Source organism: Oncorhynchus mykiss, chromosome 8, assembly GCF_013265735.2.
Source record: "Oncorhynchus mykiss isolate Arlee chromosome 8, USDA_OmykA_1.1, whole genome shotgun sequence".
Lineage (NCBI taxonomy): Eukaryota > Metazoa > Chordata > Actinopteri > Salmoniformes > Salmonidae > Oncorhynchus > Oncorhynchus mykiss.
Genome location: NC_048572.1, coordinates 59255756 through 59279096, shown reverse-complemented (window position 1 = coordinate 59279096; position 23341 = coordinate 59255756). Strand labels below are relative to the sequence as shown.

The 23341-nt window shown below is 41.1% G+C and overlaps 1 protein-coding gene across 2 annotated transcripts in view; it reads left to right on the top strand.

Annotated features, from left to right (window-relative positions):
• LOC110530238 (integrin beta-1) overlaps window positions 1–23341 on the top strand; it is a 29836-nt gene that overhangs the window by 441 nt on the left and 6054 nt on the right. For both annotated transcript variants that reach the window (XM_021613135.2, XM_021613136.2), the window contains exons 2-12: window positions 14754–14820; window positions 15265–15350; window positions 16402–16624; window positions 16932–17102; window positions 17414–17652; window positions 20581–20736; window positions 20974–21159; window positions 21271–21411; window positions 21658–21860; window positions 22084–22322; window positions 22608–22830. In XM_021613135.2, the coding sequence (XP_021468810.1) occupies window positions 14754–14820; window positions 15265–15350; window positions 16402–16624; window positions 16932–17102; window positions 17414–17652; window positions 20581–20736; window positions 20974–21159; window positions 21271–21411; window positions 21658–21860; window positions 22084–22322; window positions 22608–22830 (1934 nt within the window). The remainder of the gene's footprint in view (window positions 1–14753; window positions 14821–15264; window positions 15351–16401; window positions 16625–16931; window positions 17103–17413; window positions 17653–20580; window positions 20737–20973; window positions 21160–21270; window positions 21412–21657; window positions 21861–22083; window positions 22323–22607; window positions 22831–23341) is intronic.

Genomic DNA, 23341 nt, shown 5'->3' with positions numbered 1-23341 from the left:
TGATGAGGAATGAGTTGGGGAACTTTGGGTGGGGATAGCGGCGGCCGGATGGGGCGACGAAAAACCTAATGTGAATTCACCCGTATCAAATTGTCTAAAAATCGACATTTTTTGTGTTTATCTGTAGCCTGCCAAGGTAAATTACTACATTGTTCAGTTTTAGGCCCGTATCATTACATTTTGACGCATTTTGGTTAGTAGGCATTGTGTTTGTTTGTCCCCAATTGTCGTCCACTGTCTGGAGGGAATGTAGAAGACAAGATATCAGAGCAGGCCTTCCTTCCTACCATAGTTGAAATTTGAAGCTGACATTTTACGTGAGTCTACTATAAAATGTAGCCCCCTATGCCATGATGTAACTTAACGTTTTTTGAAGTGGATATATATCGTGTCAAGAGTTGTCGCAGACCACATTGTAACATTGTTGCCTCCATTGTCCAAAGGGGATTGGTTGGAAGGCCTGGGCTCTTGGCCATCGAGTGTCTCTCCCTGGGGTAGTCTAAAATGGACCATGTCAATCAATATGTGGTAGCCTATGTACACGTATATTTCTAATGTCATTTCACAGATGCTTAAACGGTAGTTTGTATCAAATAACTATAATTGTATTTGGGAGTGTCTCACAGCAGCCTTTGATATAGAGATTCTGATGTATGTCTTCAAATGGTAACTCAGTCAGTTTCAACAAAAAATACCTGTGTGTGTGTAAACTGTGGTTCACCATTTTAGCATTGAGTCAATCCAGAGAGGTATGTGTTGTAGTGAGTGGTTAGCTAGTATTTTGTCATGTTTCAATTGTCATCCTATTCAGTGTATTACTTTTGGCCAAGGCCTATGGGGTAGTAGAGGACTACATAAGGAATAGGGTGCCATTTAGGTTATGTGTACTACACTCATAATGTAGTTGAGTTGACTGTGTGCATTGAAACTGACAAGATAGATCCTGCCTTTATAATCACTTCCTGTAAGAACAGTGTAGCCAGAGGCTGCGTTCTTCAGCAAAGAAGGCGAAAGCGCAGAATGATTTGTTAAGCTGTGTAAAGCCTTCCGCATGCTTCGGTTCGGCTGGCGCCTTAGGTGAACCAAACGAGTGTGCTCGCATACTCCCTTAAAAGACCTTAGCTTGACAAATGAGAAAAAGGTGTCAATGGTACCGTTTGTCCATCTTGAGACACTGTAGCAAGTACACACATAGCAAGTAGCAAGTAAACACTCATTCAAAATAATCTAAGATATTTAATGACATATTTCTTGAGTTGATGTTTTTAGTCTCTGATCTTAGTCATGCAATTTTATATATAACTATTTCTCAAGTCAAAACATTTGCATGAAAATGATTAATCTCTTGAATGACAAACACTTGATTGAAGAATCCCTACTGTTGACCAATCACCAACAAAGGGGCGTAGACTTCGGGAACAGACACACAAAAAATGTGTGTTCACAAACAGCCGAAAAACCCCGTGCCGAAGACCAAAACTAACAAAAAGCTACAAAATGTCATCAGAATATTTGCACTAATTGTTTCGGATAGGAAGCATGCAGACGCCTTAAGCACTGACACCAATCCAAATTGCTATTTGCTGTCTGGCTGAGCCATTCTCGTTAATTTCTTATTTTAAGGATTAAAGTGTGTTCGTTTAATGGCCTTAGTCAGATTAATTGGGGTGAAATAAGTCTTTGATTAGGAGATCCTGTCTGATATCATAGACCTAGAACGTTTGATGACATAGCATTAATGTCTCAAGGGCAGGAGTCAAGGAGTGAACCCCCCCTCTTGCATTTTATCTTGCGCCTGCACGCACACACACACAGTGGTAATTACATAGGCTCAGAGTCACTTCAGATGCTTCATAATAGCACACAGACCACGGGGTAGAAGTGGTGTTGGGCTGACCCAATGAGTCACTTCCCTTCCCTATATAATACAATATATGCCATTTAGCAGAAGCTTTATCCAAAGTGACTTAGTCATATGTTCATACATTGCCTTCTGTTAGTTACGTTGTTAGGACTTAATGCAAAAATCCTGAACTATCCCTTTAACGCCCTTTATCTGCTTAAATCAGATGAACTCATGGTTAGCTAATTTCCCCCCCAACATCGGACACTCTAGAGGATTAAATCACCTCGAGCTCAACATACAAATGGCCTGGGAAGTAATGGTACTTTTTGCGACTAAAGCCACCCTTCAAGCTAGCTGATCACAGTTTATGTAAGTTAGGTTTTGAGAGTAAAAAAAAAAGTCATATATATATATATATGCTGTATATTGTAAAATTAAGCTGTGCGACAGTCCACACATAATTTAATATCCAACTTTTTACCTAAATTATTCATATGTTAGTATTAAACTGTTATCTACTTATTCAAAACATAAGATTAATCTGTACATTTTATTTGGTTACAACACTGAATAAGATGTTGGCGAAGAACCATTTTTAAGGGGCTACAGGAGGGCGCACCGGGCTACGCAATGAAAAGTTGACAAGCAAGCAATTTTTTTTACCGGAAGGCTAGTCAACTATCTAGTAAACACTTTGGAGATGAGGTTGGTCTCTTTTTTAAATAAAAAAAAAAAAAACGCATAATCTTGTAATTTAACAAAATAGTAAGGGACCGTATGCCGATAATACGGGACATATTTTTTTTTGCTAAACTGCTAATCAAAGAGGTAACAGTGATAGTATTTACACTGAAATGTCAAACATGCTATTTGCTAACTCGTTTAGCTAACTTTTTTACGATACCAATCACAAAACATTGATGACTTGATCACAAGATAACACTGTTGAAGGTAATATATTTCTTAAACGCTGTTGAGTATACCCATAATACGGGGTGCTACGCTACCATTTTTATGACTAACTTTGTTCATACTGGACGTAGTTTTGTAAACCAATGCTAACTAGCATTAGCGCATTGACTGGAAGTCTACAGGAACAGCTGGCATTCTAGCTGTTCCCATAGACTTCCAGTCATTGTGCTAATGCTAGTTGGCAACTTAATTCAAACTGAACTCAGTCATAAAAATGGTATCCAAGTGTTAATATGATTCTGGGAAAGGATTTCCCAAACAATCCCTTCAACAGCAACAATAGCACCGGGCTAGCCTAGGTTTGTGTCCCAACTGGCACCCTATTCCCTCAATAGTACACTACTTAAAAAGTAGTGCAAAATGGTCTCTGGTCAAAAGTAGCGCACTATAAGGGTGTAGGGTACCATTTGGGACGCTAGACTAGGAGTGTCCGAATAATATCATACTGTATGCTGTAGGCTATATGACTGATCTGTCATGGGGTCAAACGTCTTAGAGTAGGAGTGCTAGGATCAGCTCCCCCTGTCCATTGTTATTCATTGTGATTTAAAAATTCTAGACTGATCCTAAGTCAGCACACCTATTGTGAGATGCTTGATACATACGACCCCCTGAGTTGTCCGACTGATTCAACAGATGACTGGCCAGTACTGATTCAACGGCATGCTGTTCAGGCTTGCTAGTCAGATATGAGTCACATTGCAGGCTCAAATGAGTAGACCCCTCAGGCCTGGCAGTGTCGACTAAAATGAATAGCCCTAGACCCCTCATTGTGGAAGTTTGCATTAGTCATTTTATGTGTTTTAACTCTTATGTGTTCTGGATCTGGAACATGACTAAGTTGGAATGTGTTCTCTGGGTACGATCTGAGATCAAGACCTACCCCCACCTCCTTTTCTGGGAGGAGTTACACATGTTTGCTGTAGGTAATATATTTAGGCGGCAGGTAGCCTAGCGGTTAGAGCGTTGGGCCACTAACCGAAAGATTGCTAAATCGAATCCCCGTGGGGACAAGGTATAAATCTGTCGTTCTGCCCCTGAACAAGGCAGTAACCCACTGTCCCTAGGCTGTCATTGTAAATAAGAATTTGTTCTTAACTGACTTGCCTAGTTAAACAAAGGTTAAATAAAATAAAAAATATTATAATTGTTAAGGGCTGTATGTACACTATCAAGTGTCTCAGAGTAAGAGTGATGATCTAGGATCAGTTTAGTCTTTTAGATCACAAATAATAGCTTTCATGGATGGGGGGCTGGTCCCTGGTCAGCACTTCTACTCTGAGACGCTAGATACATTATGGCTAAGATCATGTCAAGAAGGCAGCTCTTGTTCACACCATTGAGTAGCCTACTGGCTTGTAGACACCCCCCGTGAAAACACATCAAAAAATTAATTGGATTCATTGCAGGAATTCCTCAGTTTAGGTTGTTTCCTCAGTATTCCCTTGTACGACCCAATGTTCTTGCTGATCCATCCACACAGTGCTGTTAAGGGAGAGCAGCATACACAGCAGTTGAATTAAAGGTGCAATATGCAGAAATAACTCAGCCTTTTCCTGGTTGCTAAAATTCTAATAGTTTGCTTAAATTCAGTTTGTGACAAAACAAGCAATGCAAAGTGTAGAGAATCATTATACCATCTAAACAGCTGTGAAATATATTTTCAATGACCAAAAAATGTTGTATTTTCAGCTGTTTGAAGCTGGTGTATTAAAATCGGAACTGAAGAATGGAACGCATAGAAATAGCGCACATAGAACACATCTGCCGCTTCTTATACTTGCTTTTGATGACATTGACAGATCTATAACTCAGATTTCTATGTGCATTTGGTCAGGTCACCCAAAAAGTTACATACTGCAGCTTCAAAGAAATGTATTAATTTTCTGCTATGAGAGCTAATACACAGAGGGAGAGAAAGAGAGAAGGGGTGAGAGTGCACTGTGACTTACGCGAGCAGGTGGGAGTTGACAAGGAGAGTGGGGGTTGAGTGTCCGTTAACCTTATTGAGGGACAACCAGACCGCTAACCTAGAACAAACAATGCAAACATATTTTGTGGGGTTATCATTGATACCCCACCATTCACTCATTGAATGTGTTGATAATATTTTGATTCAAATGCACACGCAAATGTATTTTACACGTTAATTGACATAAGGAGTACCATAGAAATGTGCTTATTTTGTACACATCCCTATTTGTGTGCAGCCAAAAGTGGTCTGCCGACAATCGTGGTTTCATGTGGTTAACCAGCGAGGTGAGTGAGGCCGTGAGATGCGTGCACCATACATACTGGTGTGGTCTTGTCTCTTTCTATATCACCGGATGCAGCTCAAACAGTTCATAGCTAGTTTAGCGACCACTTAGCAACAAGATGAAACCTTCCATAAACACAACCAACTGACTCAGTGGATAGGTGTTAGGTCTTGTACTGTCTCCCCCTCTCTAAACAGGATTGTGTTAATCATTACGAATGACTGCAATATGCTCCCTTTTTTAGCTGCCCCTTGAGCAAACATTAGGCCTAGGTTTGATGTTTGCTCAAAATCTTGCATTGGTGAGGTATTGACATCTTAACCTATGCATTTTCTCTATTTTAGCATCCATAATGCAAGTAACTTTTTCTAAACAATTATATATCACTATACAATTTTGGAGTGCAGGCAGTTTGTCGACTTTTGTACAGCAGACTAGCAGAGCTGTTGACACATTCTGCATTGTGTCAAGTACACACGTGGCGACCTGTGTGTGTGCCTGAAGCTTCCATGATGCGTCCATTATGCTGGAAACCTACAGACTGTTTTTAGATTCAAAACCAGGCCATTCTTACACACAGAAGCAGTAGGAAAGAGTTTTACGGAGATATTCTCACTCATTTTCTACTGTCTGTTTTGCATAGGAATGTCAAGAATGTCACTCCCAAGGCTGGTGAGTGGGTCGAGCCTTAGGGTTACATGCATAAGGGACAGGGCAACTAGATGTGTCTGCAATGGAGTGTTTGATGAATTTACATCACAGAGCGAGATAATATTTCTGCCCCTGAGGCATGCTTCTTTCAGCCAGTCTGTAGATTAAACCACCCTGTCTTCAATATGACCTGTCTGCATCCAATGACCGGCAGGGGATTGGTTTAGGGAATTGGGTTACCTCTAGTGTTCTCCCTAGGTACCCTTTTAAGACCTATAGAAAACAATTTGTTTGGTCAGTGGTAGACTGTGGTAATATAATGTAGTTATTTCTTGAGTTCGGTTTGCATTGCAGTGACTGAGATGTGGTTGGCTTCCCTACCTCAGTTGAGTCTAAGTCGCTCTGGATAAGTGTCTGCTAAATGACCTTAGGTCTTCAGTAGACCTTATATATTTCACTGACAGTCTGTAGCCTAAAGCAGAGTTTACCAAACTAAGTCCTGGGCCCCCCCTGTGTGCACGTTTTGGTATTTGCCCTAGTACTACACAGCTGATTCAAATAATCAAAGCTTGAATAGTTGGTTATTTGAATCAGTTGTGTAATACCAGGACAAAAAAAACGAAATGTGTGTGGGGTGGGGGCTGAAGGATAGGTCTGCCGACTGCAACAGTTAGACTGCTCTCTCTCTCTCTGTTGATCCTGACCATACAAAGCCATGATTCGCCAGAGTTTATTCACACCAATATAAATATTATGCTCTTAAATATGCCATGACAGACAGCGTCTGTTCACAGTTGCAACACAACAGATTCAGAAACGTCACTTTAAAATCCCTGAAATTCCTTGATGTTTGTACAGGGTTTTTCATTATAGTAGTAGTTTGAGCAAAGATTCTAGCAAATTGTAGCTGCAAAGGGCATGAAATTGACGCTTCTCATCACATTTCCTGCTGTTGTCATCTCTCAAAGTAGACATGGGTTATTTCATCCCTACACAAATCACTGATTGTATCCCATGACTGATATACTGCTTTTAGAAAATGGATATTCCCTTTCCCATGATCTAGTCCTCAGCCAAGATGAGTCATGGTTTCCCATGCTAAGAGAATGGATTTTCCCGACCGGTGACTGGGGCTGCGTGCACTACTTTTGAACCGGAGCCCTATAGGCCCTGTTCAAAAGTTGTGCACTATATATGGAATAGGGTGACATTTGGGATGGTGACATTTGGGATGCGCCCTGGGAAAGGCTTACCACCACAGCAGACCAGCTGTAAACCCTTAGAAAGTTACCTCTGGATGCAGTTTTACAAATCAGATTGGATACTGTTCGACTGTGCGTATTTTGATGTAGCCAAAGACATCTGGTGACTCTTGGGCCTAGATTAAATTCCCTCTCAAATTTAACTGACATCCAGGTGGTTTAGACTAGAGGATGACGATTATGATTTTTCAACGCCGATACCGATTATTGGGGGACCAAAAAAGCTGATGCCGATTAATTATTTATATATATATATATAATGACAACTACAACAATACTGAATGAACACTTATTTTTAATTTAATACATCATTAAAATCAATTTAGCTTCAAGTAAATAATGCAAAAACAAAGTGTTGGAGAAGAAAGTAAAAGTGCAATATGTGCTATTTAAGAAAGCTAACGTTTCAGTTCCTTGCTCAGAACATGAGAACATATGAAAGCTGGTGGTTCCTTTCAACATGAATCTTCAATATTCCCAGGTAAGAAGTTTTAGGTTGTAGGAATTATAGGACTATTTCCATCTATACCATTTGTATTTCATTCATCTTTGACTATTGAATGTTCTTATAGGCACTTTAGTATTGCCAGTGTAACAGTATAGCTTCCGTCCCTCTCCTCGCTCGAACCAGCAACACAACGACAATTAGCTCGCGCTAACTAGCCACTTCACTTCGGTTACACGAGCCTCATCTCGGGAGTTGATAAGCTTGAAGTCATAAACAGCGCAATGCTTGATGCACAACGAAGAGCTGCTGTCAAAACGCACAAATGTGCTGTTTGAATGAATGTTCACGCACCTGCTTCTGCCTACCACCGCTCAGTCAGATACTTGTATGCTCAATCAGATTATATGCAACGCTAGATAATATCTAGTAATATCATCAACCATGTGTAGTTAACTAGTGATTATGATTGATTGTTTTTTATAAGATAAGTTTAATGCTAGCTAGCAACTTACCTTGGCTTACTGGATTCGCGTAACAGGCAGTCTCCTTGTGGAGTGCAACGACCGTGCAATAATGGCAGGTCGTTATTGCGTTGGACTAGTTAACTGTAAGATTGCAAGATTGGATCCCCCGAGCTGACAAGGTGAAAATCTGTCATTCTGCCCCTGAACAAGGCAGTTAACCCACCGTTCCTAGGCCGTCATTGAAAATAAGAATGTGTTCTTAACTTACTTGCCTAGTTAAATAACGGTATTAAAAATAAAACAAATCGGCGCCCAAAAATACCGATTTCCGATTTTTATGAAAACTTGAAATTGGCCCTAATTAATCGGCCATTCCGATTAATCGGTCGACCTCTAGTTTAGACACACACAAAATGCCGGAAAATGTTGCTCAATTGGCAGCATTGTCTCTCTTAGCTGTGTTTGTCAGATTTCACAGTACCAGTTCTTCCATATAGCGTCCACATGCTTCCAAGCCGAACGAGTTCAGAAGAGTTTGTGCATATATTATGACATTTTGTGACTTGTGTTCTTTTTGCACATTGTTTTTTTTTTATCCTGGCTGTCCGGGCACACATGGAGGCAAGCTGAAGTCGGTAGTCGAAGTCTACGCTCCTTTGTCTGTAATTGGTCAACAGTAGGGATTCTTCAACAATCTTTGTCATTCAACCAGAGATGACTCATTTTCAAGCACATTTTTTAATTGAAAAATACTTCACCAAACATCTTAGTTAGATGTAAAATTGCATGACTAAGATCTCTTCTGCAAAAACGTCAAAATTAATGACAGATTTCTTGTATTAATTCTGACTAATTTGAGGAAGTTTATAGTGGCTACGGCGTCTCACAATGGGAAAAACAGTACTATTGCCGCTTCTTGTTTTTTCAAGTGAAGATCTTTTTAAGGGAGTATGCAAGCACGCTCGTTCGGTTCACCCTAGCAGAGTTTGGCTATGTGCCGGCCAAACTGACGAATGCTGATGCCTTTAGCCTAGGCTACCAGTGTTCTTTCTGGATAAAAAGGGGGCTTAGGTGCTCAGTGTGGCAGGGGGCATTGTGAAGGGTGCGGTCAGCCCATGTGCACGGCTGGATTTTAGTGGCCCCATCTTGGTGGTGTAGGTAGATTATTTTTTACATTTTTTTTAAGCCAATTTCCTGCAATTCTACAAATTTCTCCAAGGAGCTGAGAGAAAAAGTAATAGTTTTGAAACATTGGCCCTGGCCAAAAGTAGTGGTGCCATTTGGGATGTCTCCTAGATCAGTCAACCCCCTGCAATTTGGTGCTTTGTAGAGGATGATACCCTGAGCTGGAAACAAAGACTTTCTCTCTCTTACCCTCTCACTCACAAATATGGTTATCACTGAAGCTCTTTGGTGGAGATGGCCTGGCCAGTACCCCCACAGGACGTGTTACTTTTATATACCTTGACCCCCCCCCCCCCCCCCCCCCTCTTACATTGTATCCTTCCTCTAAAATATATTAAATAAATACAAATCCTCATCAATTTACACACAATACCCCATAATGACAAAGCAAAAGCAGGTTGTTAGACATTTTTTTAAATTGATTAAAAATAAATAACGTACCTTATTTACATAAATATTCAGTCCCTTTGCTATGAGACTCGAAGTTGAGCTCAGAGGCACCCTGTTTCCATTGATCATCCTTGATGTTTCTACAACTTGATTGGAGTCCACCCATGGTAAATACAATTGATTGGATATGATTTGGAAAGGCACACCTGTCTATATAAGGTCGAAAGAATTGTCCGTAGACCTCAGAGACAGGATTGTGTCGAGGCACAGATCTGGGGAAGGGTACGAAAAAATGTCTGCAGCATTGAAGGTTCCCAAGAACAACGGTCTCCATCATTCTTAAATGGAATACGTTTGGAACCACCAAGACTCTTTTTAGAGCTGGCCTCCAGGCCAAACTGAGCAATCTGAGGAGAGGGGCCTTTTCCAGCTACAATAGTAATTTACATCATTAACAATGTCTACACTCTATTTCTGATCAATTTGATGTTATTTTAATGGACAATAAAATAGCCTTTCTTTCAAAACGAGGACATTTCTAAGTGACCCCAAACTTTTGAACAGTAGTGTATGTAAATATGATAGTTCCGTTTTTTTATATATATTTTTACATTTAAATTAGCAACATTTTCTAAAAATAGTTTTTGCTTTGTCATTATGGGGTATTTTGTGTAGATTTGAGGGGGGAAAACGATTTAATCAATTTTAGAATAAGGTTGTAATTTAATCATGTGGAAAAAGTTGAGTGGTCTGAATATTTTCTGAAGGCACTGTAGGCTAGGCTGTGTTCACGTACGCAAATGCCTGAGGTAGTTTGTGCATGCTTGTGTACAACTACATGTGGAGTCTGTTCCAGAGACACAACTTCCTCAAATCCTGCCCAAGCTGATCATTTTGTCAAGAAAATAAATACAGTACTGGGTGTACTTTTGAGATATTTCAGTGATATTTGTGAAGTGGGTAATGCTACAGTATAAGATACCCAATAAGGCTATTTCTGCTCTCTGACTCTCTTGAACCAAGTATTGTTGGCAAGGCGGACTCTCTCCGTCATTCTTTGTGTCTTTTACCGGGCTGAGAGAGGGAGAGAACTTGAGAGGTGCTGACTTCATAAGTGAGAAGAACTGGGCAGATTCCAGGCCGTCAGAGGAAATGTGTCACTGGGAGAGAGAGCGAGAAGGAGGAGGACTTTGGGGAGGCATGTAGCTGCCGGACCATATATGGGAGTAGAGGACTCACACCTCTCTGCTCTGTGTTAGGAAGCAGTGGTCTTGTCAAGCAATGTGTTCCAAATGCCACCCTATTCGCTATATAGTGCAATACTTTTGACTATAGTCCTATGGGGCCTGGTCAAAAGTAGGGCACTATATAGGGAAAAGGGTGCCATTTGGGATCCTGGGGTCTCGTTTATAAACCGTGTGAACACGCATGTTTTTCATGCAAAGTTGGCATTTATAAAAACTGAACTTGACGTGAAAATGTGCTCACCTTTCTACAAACTTGAGACCATGCGTACGCACAGTTTCTAGTGGTTGAAGTATTGCATTTAGGGATGCACGATATATCGGAATCGGACGATATTAGCTAAAGATGCCAACATCGGTATCAGCCGATGTCTAGTTTAACGCAGACATTAAAAACTGATGTCAAAGCTACCGTGCATTCCTATATAACGTAGGTACATTATGTAATAACGCCACGTACAATGTTTCTCTAGATGTGCAACACAGCATTCCTAACCTAGCCCACACAATGTCTGCTGTGTGGATCGAGCAGTCAAGAAGTCGAGCAGTCATTTGAAAGAGTAAGACAATTTCAGCGAGACAACTCAAAGGCGAAATCCATTAAAGGCAAGATGATGGAATTCATTGCCCTTAACAATCAACCGTTCTCTGTCGTGGGTGATCTTGACTTTTGCTGACTGGTCGGGCACCGGTACACACTACCAAGTGCGCTATTTTTCAGATGTTGCCCTACCGAAGTAACACAGTAATAGCGTCACTGCTATTAGCTTCACAACATACATACTATTGAACGCCGTTTGGGTCTTTGCGTGTCAAAAAATATACAGTAGCACTGTCAAAGCTGTACAAAGAGTCTGCAAACAAGCAAATACCGGCCACGAACGATGTGTTTACAATACCGCGTTGGTAATAAAGCATAATTTGTTCGGCTGAAACTTCTGGGGTAGCTAGCTTTAGCTTGGTACCTAGCTAGCACCAATACAACCAGATTGAAACAAAAATGGCCAGTAGAAACTGCAGTCATTTTCATGATTCTTAGCAATGATTTAGGAATCCTTGTGAGTAAGTAGTAGCTAGTTGTTTGCCTATTGAAATTGAACTTCAGTTCATGAAAATAAATAGCTAGCCAGCTACTTAACCATGTTGCCCAAAGCTAACATAATAAAATAGCTTAATCTGGCTAGTGAGGCCCGACCGGACCGAGTTATGTGTTGCAAAGCTAGCCACAATAAAGATAAGGCACAATAGTGGAATTTGCGGTTTGCCTTCTAAGTAAAAGTATGTAATTGACAGTGATGCAAATGAATACAAATAGTAGAATTATGCAATACTTTTATTTTGAAGGCTAACCCGCAAAGTCCACTGTGGCTAATCCTTATTGTGGCTAGCTTCACATAGATGGGTCTGACCACCATTAATCAAATAAGAACTGTCTTATAAATTAGGGTCCTTTTAGATGACACCTAGCTATATAGTTAGCTAGCTAACTATAGCTACTGAAACAGATGTTGTGTTATTTGACACGCAACGACCCAAAGGGCGTTCCATAGAAATCCTTGTTGAGAATGAAATGACTCAACAATGAAACAGCACAGCAAGTAAGTGAAAGAAATAGGTTTTGATTATGTTTTACTGGTAATGGGGACATAACTTTGTTGTGTGTGAACTTTTTAACTAGGCAAGTCTGTTAAGAACAAATTCTTATTTACAATGACGGCCTGGACGACGCTGGGCAAATTGTGCGCCGCCCAATTGGACTCCCAATCACGGCCGGATGTGATACAGCCTGGATTCGAACCTGGGACTGTAGGGACGCCTCTTGCACGGAGATGCAGCGCCTTAGACCGCTATGTGTGTTAAGCATTCTAGTACAGTTAAATAGTTAAGAGGCCGCAAGATTTTTACATATCGGTATCGGGTTTTTTGGCAAGGAAAATATTGGGTATCGGCCAACTTGCCATATTGGTGCATTTCTAATTGCATTGCAAGTAGATAAGATGGACATGCTTATTCATAACTATGAACAGGTTCATAATAAGATGCAATCATTTGCCATTAGTGAGAGTAGAGAATGTATTTAATTGCATTTTAAAATAATTAGGAATAGGCCTCTATTTCCTAGGCTATTTATTTAATTTCCATGATCCATGCGTAATCAATTCCTCACTTTTTTCTGTGATGGTTTCATAGTCCCGAGGTAGCATATGCCTACAAGGATACCGTTCTTCCCATCGCTTGTATAATTGGATCCGCTTTACAGTACTAAATAGATAAGCCAGTTCATGTATTTTGCCATATGCCATCCGATCCGGGGCGCAGTTTATTGACGTGGAACAGACCGTTGTAGGTTACTTCTGTAGCTTAAGTCTGAATATTGTCATTCCAAATTTATCGAGTAGACTATTGCATTTTTACACATAATATTTTCATAACCATTGCAGAATAACTTCTTCGCCTTTTCTAACCACGATGGGTTCATATTCCCAAAGTAGTCATAGTCTACAACAAATCACCATGCACATCTCTCATTTATTTGGCCCTATTAGATACACTATTTTAAGTATTTACCTCTATGCATCAGAAAAGAAGTGTGGTTAATATAGCATACAGGTGAACAGACAGTTGATATTTAGTATTGAAGTGTGCATGGCTACCACTGTGAGTAGACATTGTTTCAGAATTCGCAGGCAGCGCGAGCATAGGTTGGAGAAAAAGTAAATGCTAAACATTAGGCCCTATTAATGGTCTGTTTACAGGTCCACAGCTATTTGCAATTGTTGTTCTTTCATAAACTTTTTGTCTAGGCTTATAGCAAATGTTTAACTTTCTGCCATCACCTCCAAAGACATTTGATCAAGTTCGTTATTGCTATTTCCTAATTCGAATACTTCCAAATTATACAGCAAATAAGGGCGTTGCTGTCATCATTAAAATAGTTTTTTAATGCTCGTTGACACTCGCACAGTTTCAGGACGGGTCTGATTTACAACGGGAAACGTGTATGTATGGCGTGCACCAATTTTAGAAATCTCTTTGTTTGTGTGCAGTCTTTTCAGGAATGGTGCACGCAGATATTTACTGTGAAATGTAGGCAGTGCAATGCTTACAGATCTTCTCTGTATCGGGGTTAGCCCAATATGAATGTTGGCCACCATGTTTCCAAGGTCTTGACACGAAAATGACATCAGAATTCAGCTGATTTACTTTTTCTTCTTCTCCTAACTAGTTTTTTGATGGGTTTTCTGTTCAGTGACAATGGTGGTAGTGTTCTGAGTGCTGCATTAGTTTCCTATTTATGTTAAAAATGATTAAGCTGCAGCAGCTCGAACAATGTCTTCCTTCAAGTGCTGACGAACACATTTAAAGCAAGGACTTTGACTCCTGTCCTCTGTGTATCTCTGGGGGTGTGTAGGTCCTTATCTGAAGATGACCGGACTAGATATTCCCATCCCTGATTACCTTCGGCGTGCTTAAACAGCAGCCGTCTATCCCTACATGAAATTAACTTGCTTTGTTCGTGTTGTGCTAAATGTTTTGCACACTTCTCAAAACACCCTCATGATAGAGGCCTAACAAAAAGTTAGATTTGGTCACATACAGGAAACGTATCTAGATGTTCTCACACTTAAAACCCTCCACCAAATGCTTTACCACAGCTTCATAACCACTGACATGCATATTCTACACTGCGACTTATAAAGAGGTCCTTTTGTACGGCTTGGAAGATGCCAGTATCGCGATTCTTGTTTAGTATCTTGGCAAGGAAACAAAACACGAAGCATATTTAACTTCTTTAGGAAAACAAACATTATGTTGTCATCCAGAGACTCATATATTTATTTTCCAAGCTGTAGCACACAATGTTTTACATACAGCAGGTATTAAGACCAGGGAGTATTTTTATACCTATATCGCGATATCTTTTCCGTTACAGCTCTTTGTGGCTTCTTGCTTTTAAAATATGATATGTGCTTCATTCAATCCATGTCCAGTAGATTGAATTAATCCACTGTCTGTTTTTGTCTCCTTTCAGATGGATGTGAAGCTACTTTCTATAGCAACATTATTAGGAATCCTATGTTTCTGCAGTGCACAGCAAGGTAAGGTCATTTGAGACACACACAAGACACACAATGTTCTACATCTTGCTGTTTTGTCTGCTCTATTGACTTTGTTTCTCTTTGATGCATATTCTTCAGATCATGATAGTGTGGCAGTTAATTTTAGGATTGCATTATGGTTTTACGAGACCAGTTATCCTAATGGGAGGATGTTGTGTATTCAAAAAATTGTCTACAGCTGCCTGGCTTTCAATGGAATATATTGGAAGAAGTGAAATAGCATGTTGAGCCAGCTAGAGGGGCAGCTTTAAATTTCTGCATCCCAAATGAACCCTATATACAATGTAGTGCACTACTTTTTGACCATAGTAGACCACCGTAGTGCACTAGACGGGGAATCGGGTGCCGTTTATGACGCAAACTTTCTGAATGCTGCCAAATAGTTGTGGCTGTTTCTTACAAAGTATTGCTTCTTCCTTTCAGAGGGCAGTGATTGCATCAAGGCAAATGCACAATCATGTGGGGAATGCATCCAGGTGGCAGAGAAATGTGGATGGTGTACAGACGCTGTAAGTGTGTCTTTTGATAGTTGTTTGAGTGCACACGCTCACAGGGGCAGAATGTTTCGACTTATCGAACGAGAAGCAGTTACCTCAACAGTGTTTGTATTTAGAGGTTAACAATGGCAGGGATATCATTCCAATACCAGTTAGAGAGCTTGCTGTGAAATGGTAGGGTGGGGGTGCAGGCAACTCAGAGTATTGTAATGCAGAGCCGTCGTGAGTCACGTTGCAGAACATAACTCACCCTGACGCTTCCTGTCATAGCCTGCCTGGGCCTGTGTCCCAAATGGCACCCTATTCCCTACATAGTGCACTACTTTTGACCTGAGCCTTATGGGGCCATGTCAAGTGTAGTGCACTATATAGGGAATAGGGTGCCATGTGGGATGCATACCTGTTCTTTATCAAAGGTCAACAATGCAGGCTGCTGAAGAACTTAGTGCAGTCGACCTGTTTACCAATCTCAATGAGCAACACCAAATGTCAGGTACCTCGTTCAACACTGATGAAACAGAAGCAAAAACTGACATCTTCAGCAATAATACCCATTATAAAATTATGTGTGATGGTTTGATTCAGAAAAATCCCCTTTTTAAGAATGACGCCAGACATAGTACTATTTTCATTCAGACTTGGCACATTGTCTTTGGCAAACCACTGCAGTACCTTGTGTGAAATTATGTGCATCCAATCTAAACTTTGCCTGTTCCCGATGGAGAATGGCCTATTTCTGTGTCCCAAATGGCACCCTATTCCCTACATAGGGCACTACTTTAGTCCAGAGTCCTACGGGCCATGGTCAAAAGTAGTGTACTATATAGGGTGCCATTAGGGACGCAGGGAAAGTGTTCAGATAGCTTGCACATGCAGGGTAACATTAAATAGCTAGAGGACAGAACTCATTAAAATCCAAACCTCCAGGGCATTTCTAGTCAAGGGCCAGTCTTGACAGGCATACCGTGTATTTTTGTATCTATGATAACTATTGTGAAAAGTTGATAAATAAAGTTTGGGTTATTTGTCATTGCTAATGAGGACGTGTTTTCTTTCTCTGCAGGACTTCCTGAAGCAGGGAGAGTCTAAGTCAGCTCGCTGTGATGAGCTGAAGTCCCTGATCACGAAGGGCTGCAGTAAGGCCAAGATCGAGAACCCCCGGGGCAGTATCTCCATTGACAAGGACAAGCCCGTCACCAACCGCAAGAAGGAGGTGGCCGAGAAGCTGAAGCCTGACCAGATCACTCAGATCCAGCCCCAGAAACTCAGTCTCAACCTCCGATCTGGTAAAGACTTAAATCTGATCCTATATCAGCACAGGTCAGGAGTTACCTTGTAGGTCATAATGAATAAGATTAGATGGACATTGAGGAACTGATCCTAGATCAGCAATCCTACTCTAATAAGAGGTTTTGTGAATACCGGCCCTGCCTCCTGCTAGGATATTAAATATTTCTTGAACTTTCCATTAACATGCAGTCATTGATGGCTATATCTAAATTGTCAGTCAGAATCCTGTTGCTGTTTGTATCATCCGGAATGATGAAGTCATCATGTTCTCTGAATCTGTTCCATTCTATTTCCACCATGCAGGTGAGGCCCAGACATTTAAGCTGAAGTTCAAGCGGGCAGAGGACTACCCCATCGACCTCTACTACTTGATGGACCTCTCTTTCTCCATGAAAGACGATTTGGAGAACGTCAAGAACCTGGGGACTGACCTGATGCGTGAGATGCAGGAGATCACGTCAGACTTCAGGATTGGTAAGACACATTCAACTTTAAAACGTTCAAAGTAAAACAACTCTTCGACCGACTATAAAAGGTCTTCTTTATACAGATAGGTAGTTAGTTGCTGGGCATCTCTGCCTGTCTGTAGACCAGCTACAGGGTTATAAGCCGGGGGACACCACTCCTCAATGTTTCTCTCCTGCCTCCCCCTGCCGCTAGCCTGTCTTTGGATGTTAGATCTTGGTTTACCAACTCCTGTCCTTCCTCCTTAGCTACAGCCAGATGCTACCCATTTCTGCCTCATCTGCCAGCTCTTTCTAAACCTTGACTGTTTTCCTAACCAGGTTTCGGCTCATTTGTGGAGAAGACTGTGATGCCCTACATCAGCACCACCCCAGCCAGGTTGTTGAACCCCTGCACGAGCAATGAGAACTGCACCAGCCCTTTCAGCTATAAGAACGTGCTCAAGTTGACCGAGAATGGGCAGCAGTTCAACAGCCTGGTCAGCAAGCAGCAGATCTCTGGAAACCTGGACTCCCCTGAGGGAGGCTTTGATGCCATCATGCAGGTGGCGGTCTGTGGGGTGAGTGACCTGGCCTGGGCTAAGTGTGCTAGTCTCCATTAAGGGCCTGCATTCATAAAGTGCAGAGTAGTACGACTGATCTAGGATCAATCAGTAGTACCACTGATCAAGATAAATAAGATTACATGGACAGGGGGGACCTGATCCTAGATCAGCACTTCTAATATAAGACTCTTTATACCAGCCCAGAAGTACAGGAATGTTCCAAATCGGCTAGAATGGTGAATGATTGAAATAATACCAACCAGTGGAAAGTACCCCAAAAAATAAAAAGTTTTCTGTTCATTCGACCAATCGGTTGGTTGAAAATATATTTCTCCATATATAGACACATCCTATGCATTTTAATCAAATCAACTATAGGCACCGAGCTTGTCTGATGCTTTAAGCAAACTGTTTGATTAAATAATTAAGACACACAAATGACTAACAGGAGTCCGACCGCAATTTATTTGATTGTGCTGGCCCTGGCTCAGACTGTGTTAAAACAAAACTGCGAGTGACTGTGACTAGCACCCGTTGTTTCTCTCTCCTCCCTGCTGTAGCGACCACCACAGAACACCAACAGTGTGTTCACACTGCCCGTGTTGCTGAAGCTGCAACATAATTGCAGCCATTTCTGACTTAAATGTTGTTACTGAAATCCCTCAATTTGTTTAGTTAAAACATTCCCTATTCCCTCAACTCTTGCTCTCTTCACATGACACATGTATGCATCACATGCATGTGACCAATAGGGCCTGACCTATAGCATATCATCAATTAATTGGTTATTACTAACTCTGAACACCGTAACCCGTGACAGCAAAATGGATGCAGAGGACGTGACAAATAAACTTGAAACTGGGGAATGTTTACTGGTTGCCCAGGAGGTAAAGGGGAAGTCAGATGTGTGGAACAAATTTGACTAGTTGTGGAAAATACTGGAGACCAAGAAAAACGTGAGGTGCAAGCGCTGCGTGCATTTTATGTTTGTCAAACGGGTGCTGTTAGATTACAATATAAATTTCCTGACTGTAAACATTAAATAAATACGCGTACCAGAGAGTCAGTTTTTTTTTTATAGCCTTTATTACAGCAAAGACTAAAGTTGCATTCATTCGTGAATGCTATTCCCGAAATGGAACGGTTTAGGCCTATTTATTGTTTACTCTAATTATTCAAATCATGAATGACTCCTATGCTGGGATAACATGAACTAATACATTATTGATTGATACAGTAGCCTACGTAAGTATTGAAATATAGGCCTAAGTAAGACTAAACAGGATGTGCTCTTAGGCCTACAGCTCAATGGTGGTTATACAAGGATACTATACTAATAAGCCTACCAATGAAAACATGATTTATTATTATTGTAATAATGATGATTATTATAATAATAATACAAAGATCAAGGAAAATTAAGGTCACTATTAGAAATACAAATCATTTAGAACAGTGTAAACAGTGTAAACAACACTGATAAATAATACCAGAGAGGCTGGTCTAATGGAAAACAAGTGTAAAGCCTTTATTACAGCATAACAAATATTAAAAACAGCTGAATTTGTGTACTTTATCTGACATGTTGTGGTTGCCTGAGGCTTGGTGCGCACAGAATCAGTAGGCTATTAATCACACAGGCATCAGGATCAGTCTTATTTCTATAGATGTGATGATTTATAAAGCCAGGCACATTAAACAGTTAGGCTATTGATTTATAGACCTAATTGGTTCCCTCTCCTCAATTTTCTTAAGACAATTAAGGCAAGGGCTGTTTTCGTCTCCTAACTTCGCTGCTGTCTCCCCCGCATTGTTCTCCACACCAATATGCTAGTTAACTTTGCTATTATGCATATTGCAACATGGTCTAGGAAAAGTCGTCAATTTAACAGTGCACTGTGTTTCAGAACCGCGGACAGCAACCACTAGCCAATGCGGGACAAAGCGCATTTGTTATAAAATATTATTTTTGCACCATTGTTTTTACATAATATAACCATATACAATTTCAGTAGCAAATGTCTTACACCGATGGACTGTGCCGTCCCCACGGCCACCACACTCCAAAAAGCAAGTTCTGCAGTCTCTAGTTTTGTCTAATCTTGATTATTGTCCAGTCGTGTGGTCCAGTGCTGCAAGGAAAGACCTAGTTAAGCTGCAGCTGGCCCAGAACAGAGCTGCACGTTTTGCTCTTATTTGTAATCAGAGGGCTTATAAATACTATGCATGCCAGTCTCTCTTGGCTAAGAGTTGAGGAGACTAACGTTTCTAATAAAAATAAGAAGTGATGCAATGTGTTGAAAATCCCAAATTGTTTGCATAGTCAACTTACACACTTATCCCACCAGACAAGCCACCAGGGGTCTTTTCATAGTCTCCAAGTCCAGAACAAATTCAAGAAAACGTACAATATTATATTATTATTGCATGGAACTTCTATCTCATATTGCTCAAATAAACAGCCAACCTGGTTTCAAAAAACAGATAAAGCAACACCTCGCAGCATAACGCCTCTCCCCTATTTGACCTAGATAGTTTGTGTATGCATTGATATGTAGGCTATGTGTGCCTTTTAAAAAATGTATGTAGTTCTGTCCTTGAGCTGTTCTTGTCTAATGATGTTCTGTATTATGTTTCATGTTTTGTGTGGACTCCAGGAAGAGTAGCTGCTGCTTTTGCAACAGCTATTGGGGATCGTAATAAAATACCAAATACCAATGGATCAGTCCATCAGACAGGTGTCTTATACACCATGATTTGTTTATAAACATTTTGCTACTGCCTGACTAAAAGAACAGCTTATCAACCAAACAATCGACTAGTCGACTAAATTGGTTTAGCCCTAGTGCAAAGCATTGCAACAAAGAATTTTGATATATTTTGGAGAATTAATTTTTCGAGAGCTCTAATTGGTTGAATTTGTTTCTGTCCATCCCCCTGCAGGATGCCATTGGCTGGAGGAACGTCACTCGTCTGCTGGTGTTCTCCACTGACGCTGGGTTCCACTTTGCTGGAGACGGCAAACTGGGCGGCATCGTTCTGCCCAACGATGGAAAGTGTCATCTGGAAAACAACATGTACACCATGAGCCATTACTACGTATGTGTTTCTCTGTATACTATATACTCTATACCTTCCAGACATTTTGTATTGCATTTGTTGCATTAGAGTGTGCTTATTTTGTGTGCTCAACTCACAAAATGGATTTCCATGTGAACGGACAATAAGGTTATCATATATGGTATAACATGCTGTTTGACTGGCTGATGTCTCTGTGGTATAGATCGTTGATGTTTGTTTTGACATTTTCATCTTGCATTTCTTTTCAATTAATAGGACTATCCCTCCATTGCCCATTTGGTCCAGAAACTGAGCGACAACAACATTCAGACAATTTTTGCAGTTACTGAGGAATTCCAGCCGGTTTACAAGGAACTGAAGAATCTCATCCCCAAGTCAGCAGTAGGAACCCTGTCCTCCAACTCCAGCAACGTCATCAAGCTCATTATCGATTCTTACAATGTGAGTTTAACCCCCTCGCTTTGACACCAGCTTTGAATGGGAAAGGCTGTTTTACTTTTTACCAGGTTTTTTCTATTGACACATTTGGTTAACATTCTTTGTGTTTGGTAGTCTCTTTCATCTGAAGTCATTCTGGAGAACAACAAGGTGCCTGAAGGTGTGTCCATAAAATACAAGTCCATCTGCAAGAATGGTGTGGTTGGTACGGGAGAGAACGGAAGAAAATGCTCTAACATCTCCATTGGAGATGAGGTAAGTGAGCGAGCACTTCCTGTCCTTGGTGGTCTGGTCTCTATTGAAATAGCGATGGAGAATTTATATTTGTCAATGTAATACATCTAGAAAAATGTGTAAACCATCCAAGACATTTTTAGGAGGTTACTATTGGAAAAACAAGAGGGAATATATTTGACCGTTACTCAACGTTTCAGCTCAGAGGTCTTTCTCAAGACCAGTATCCAGGAGCTTACTAATGCCTTCTATCATCCTATCTCCTAGGTGTCCTTTGACATTACCATCGAGTCCCAGAAGTGTCCATCTCAAGGAAAGTCAGAGACCATTAGGATCAAGCCGCTGGGTTTCAATGAGGATGTGGAGATCGTCCTCAACTTCATCTGCGAATGTGAATGTTCCAAAGGCGGAGAACCTCTCAGCAAGATCTGCCACAATGGCAACGGGACCTTTGAGTGTGGAGCCTGCAGGTAGGCACAACATAACACTGATTTGGGTTCTGATTTTCAGGTGTGAATTACCATAATGTTCTTCTGAAACTATACGGGTCATATTCACTAGGATCCAAACGGTAGAAAAAGGACCAAAAGGGACTACATGAACTTATCCAATAAGAAATGCTTGTTTTTGTTTTCCACAGTGACATTTTTTGCTTCCATGTGCACTAATGAATACGATCTTGCTTTGGTTCAGGTGCAACGAAGGACGTATCGGCAGACTGTGTGAGTGCAGCACAGACGAGGTGAGGACAGACGACCTGGACGGTAACTGTCGGAAGGACAACGGTACAGACATCTGCAGCAACAACGGAGACTGTGTGTGTGGAACTTGTGAGTGTAAGAAGAGGGAGAACCCAGAGGAACGGTACAGCGGGAAATTCTGCGACTGTGACAACTTCAACTGTGACCGCTCCAACAACAAACTCTGTGGAGGTAGGACGTGTGGCTGGCCCTCTTTGTTTGACTGTATGCAAGTTTTCGTAGACCTATTGTATTCATTCAACACTGCTGCATACATCTAGAGAATAAAATACTGAAAGAACGTGTTTTTAAAATGTACAGCATATCATGAATCGTCCATTTTCTCCACCTCTTTCCTCAGCCATGGCTTAACCTACTGAAAGAAAATGTTTGATTGGATGATTCTTCAAAATGGATAGCTGTGTTGTGCAGGCCTAGCATAGATTCAATCTCTTATTTTCTCCTCTCCTCTACTAGGACATGGGCGTTGTGAGTGCAGGGTGTGTATCTGCGATGCCAACTACACAGGCAGCGCCTGCGACTGTTCCCTGGACACCTCCACCTGCCTGGCAGCCAACAAGCAGATATGTAATGGCCGGGGCACCTGCGAGTGTGGCGTCTGCAAATGCACCAACCCCAAGTTCCAGGGCCCCACCTGTGAGATCTGCCCCACCTGCCCCGGAGTCTGCGCTGAGCACAAGTGAGTCCCTGTTCAGGGTGTTAACCATAGACAACATCGTCTCTTTATCTCTGTTATTACCCACCCACAATGCTGACAGGGAGTTGTGGATTTGTACAGTGCCTTTGGAAGGATTCAGACCCATTGACTTTTTCCACATTTTGTAACATTACAGCCTTATTCTAAAATGTATTAAATAAAAATAATTCCTCAATCTACACACAATACCCCATAATGACAAAACAAAAACTGTTTTTTAGCTTATTTACATAAGTATTCAATCCCTTTGCTAGGAGACTTGAAATGTTGTTTCTACAACTTCATTGGAGTCTACCTGTGGTAAATTAAATTGATTGGACATGGTTTGGAAAGGCACACACCTGTCTATATAAGGTCCCACCGTTGACAGTGCATGTCAGAACAAAAACCAAGCCTTGAAGTCAAAGGAATTGTCCGTAGAGACAGGATTGTGTCAATGCACAGATCTGGGGAAGGGTACCAAAACATTTCTGCAGTATTGAAGGTCCCCAAG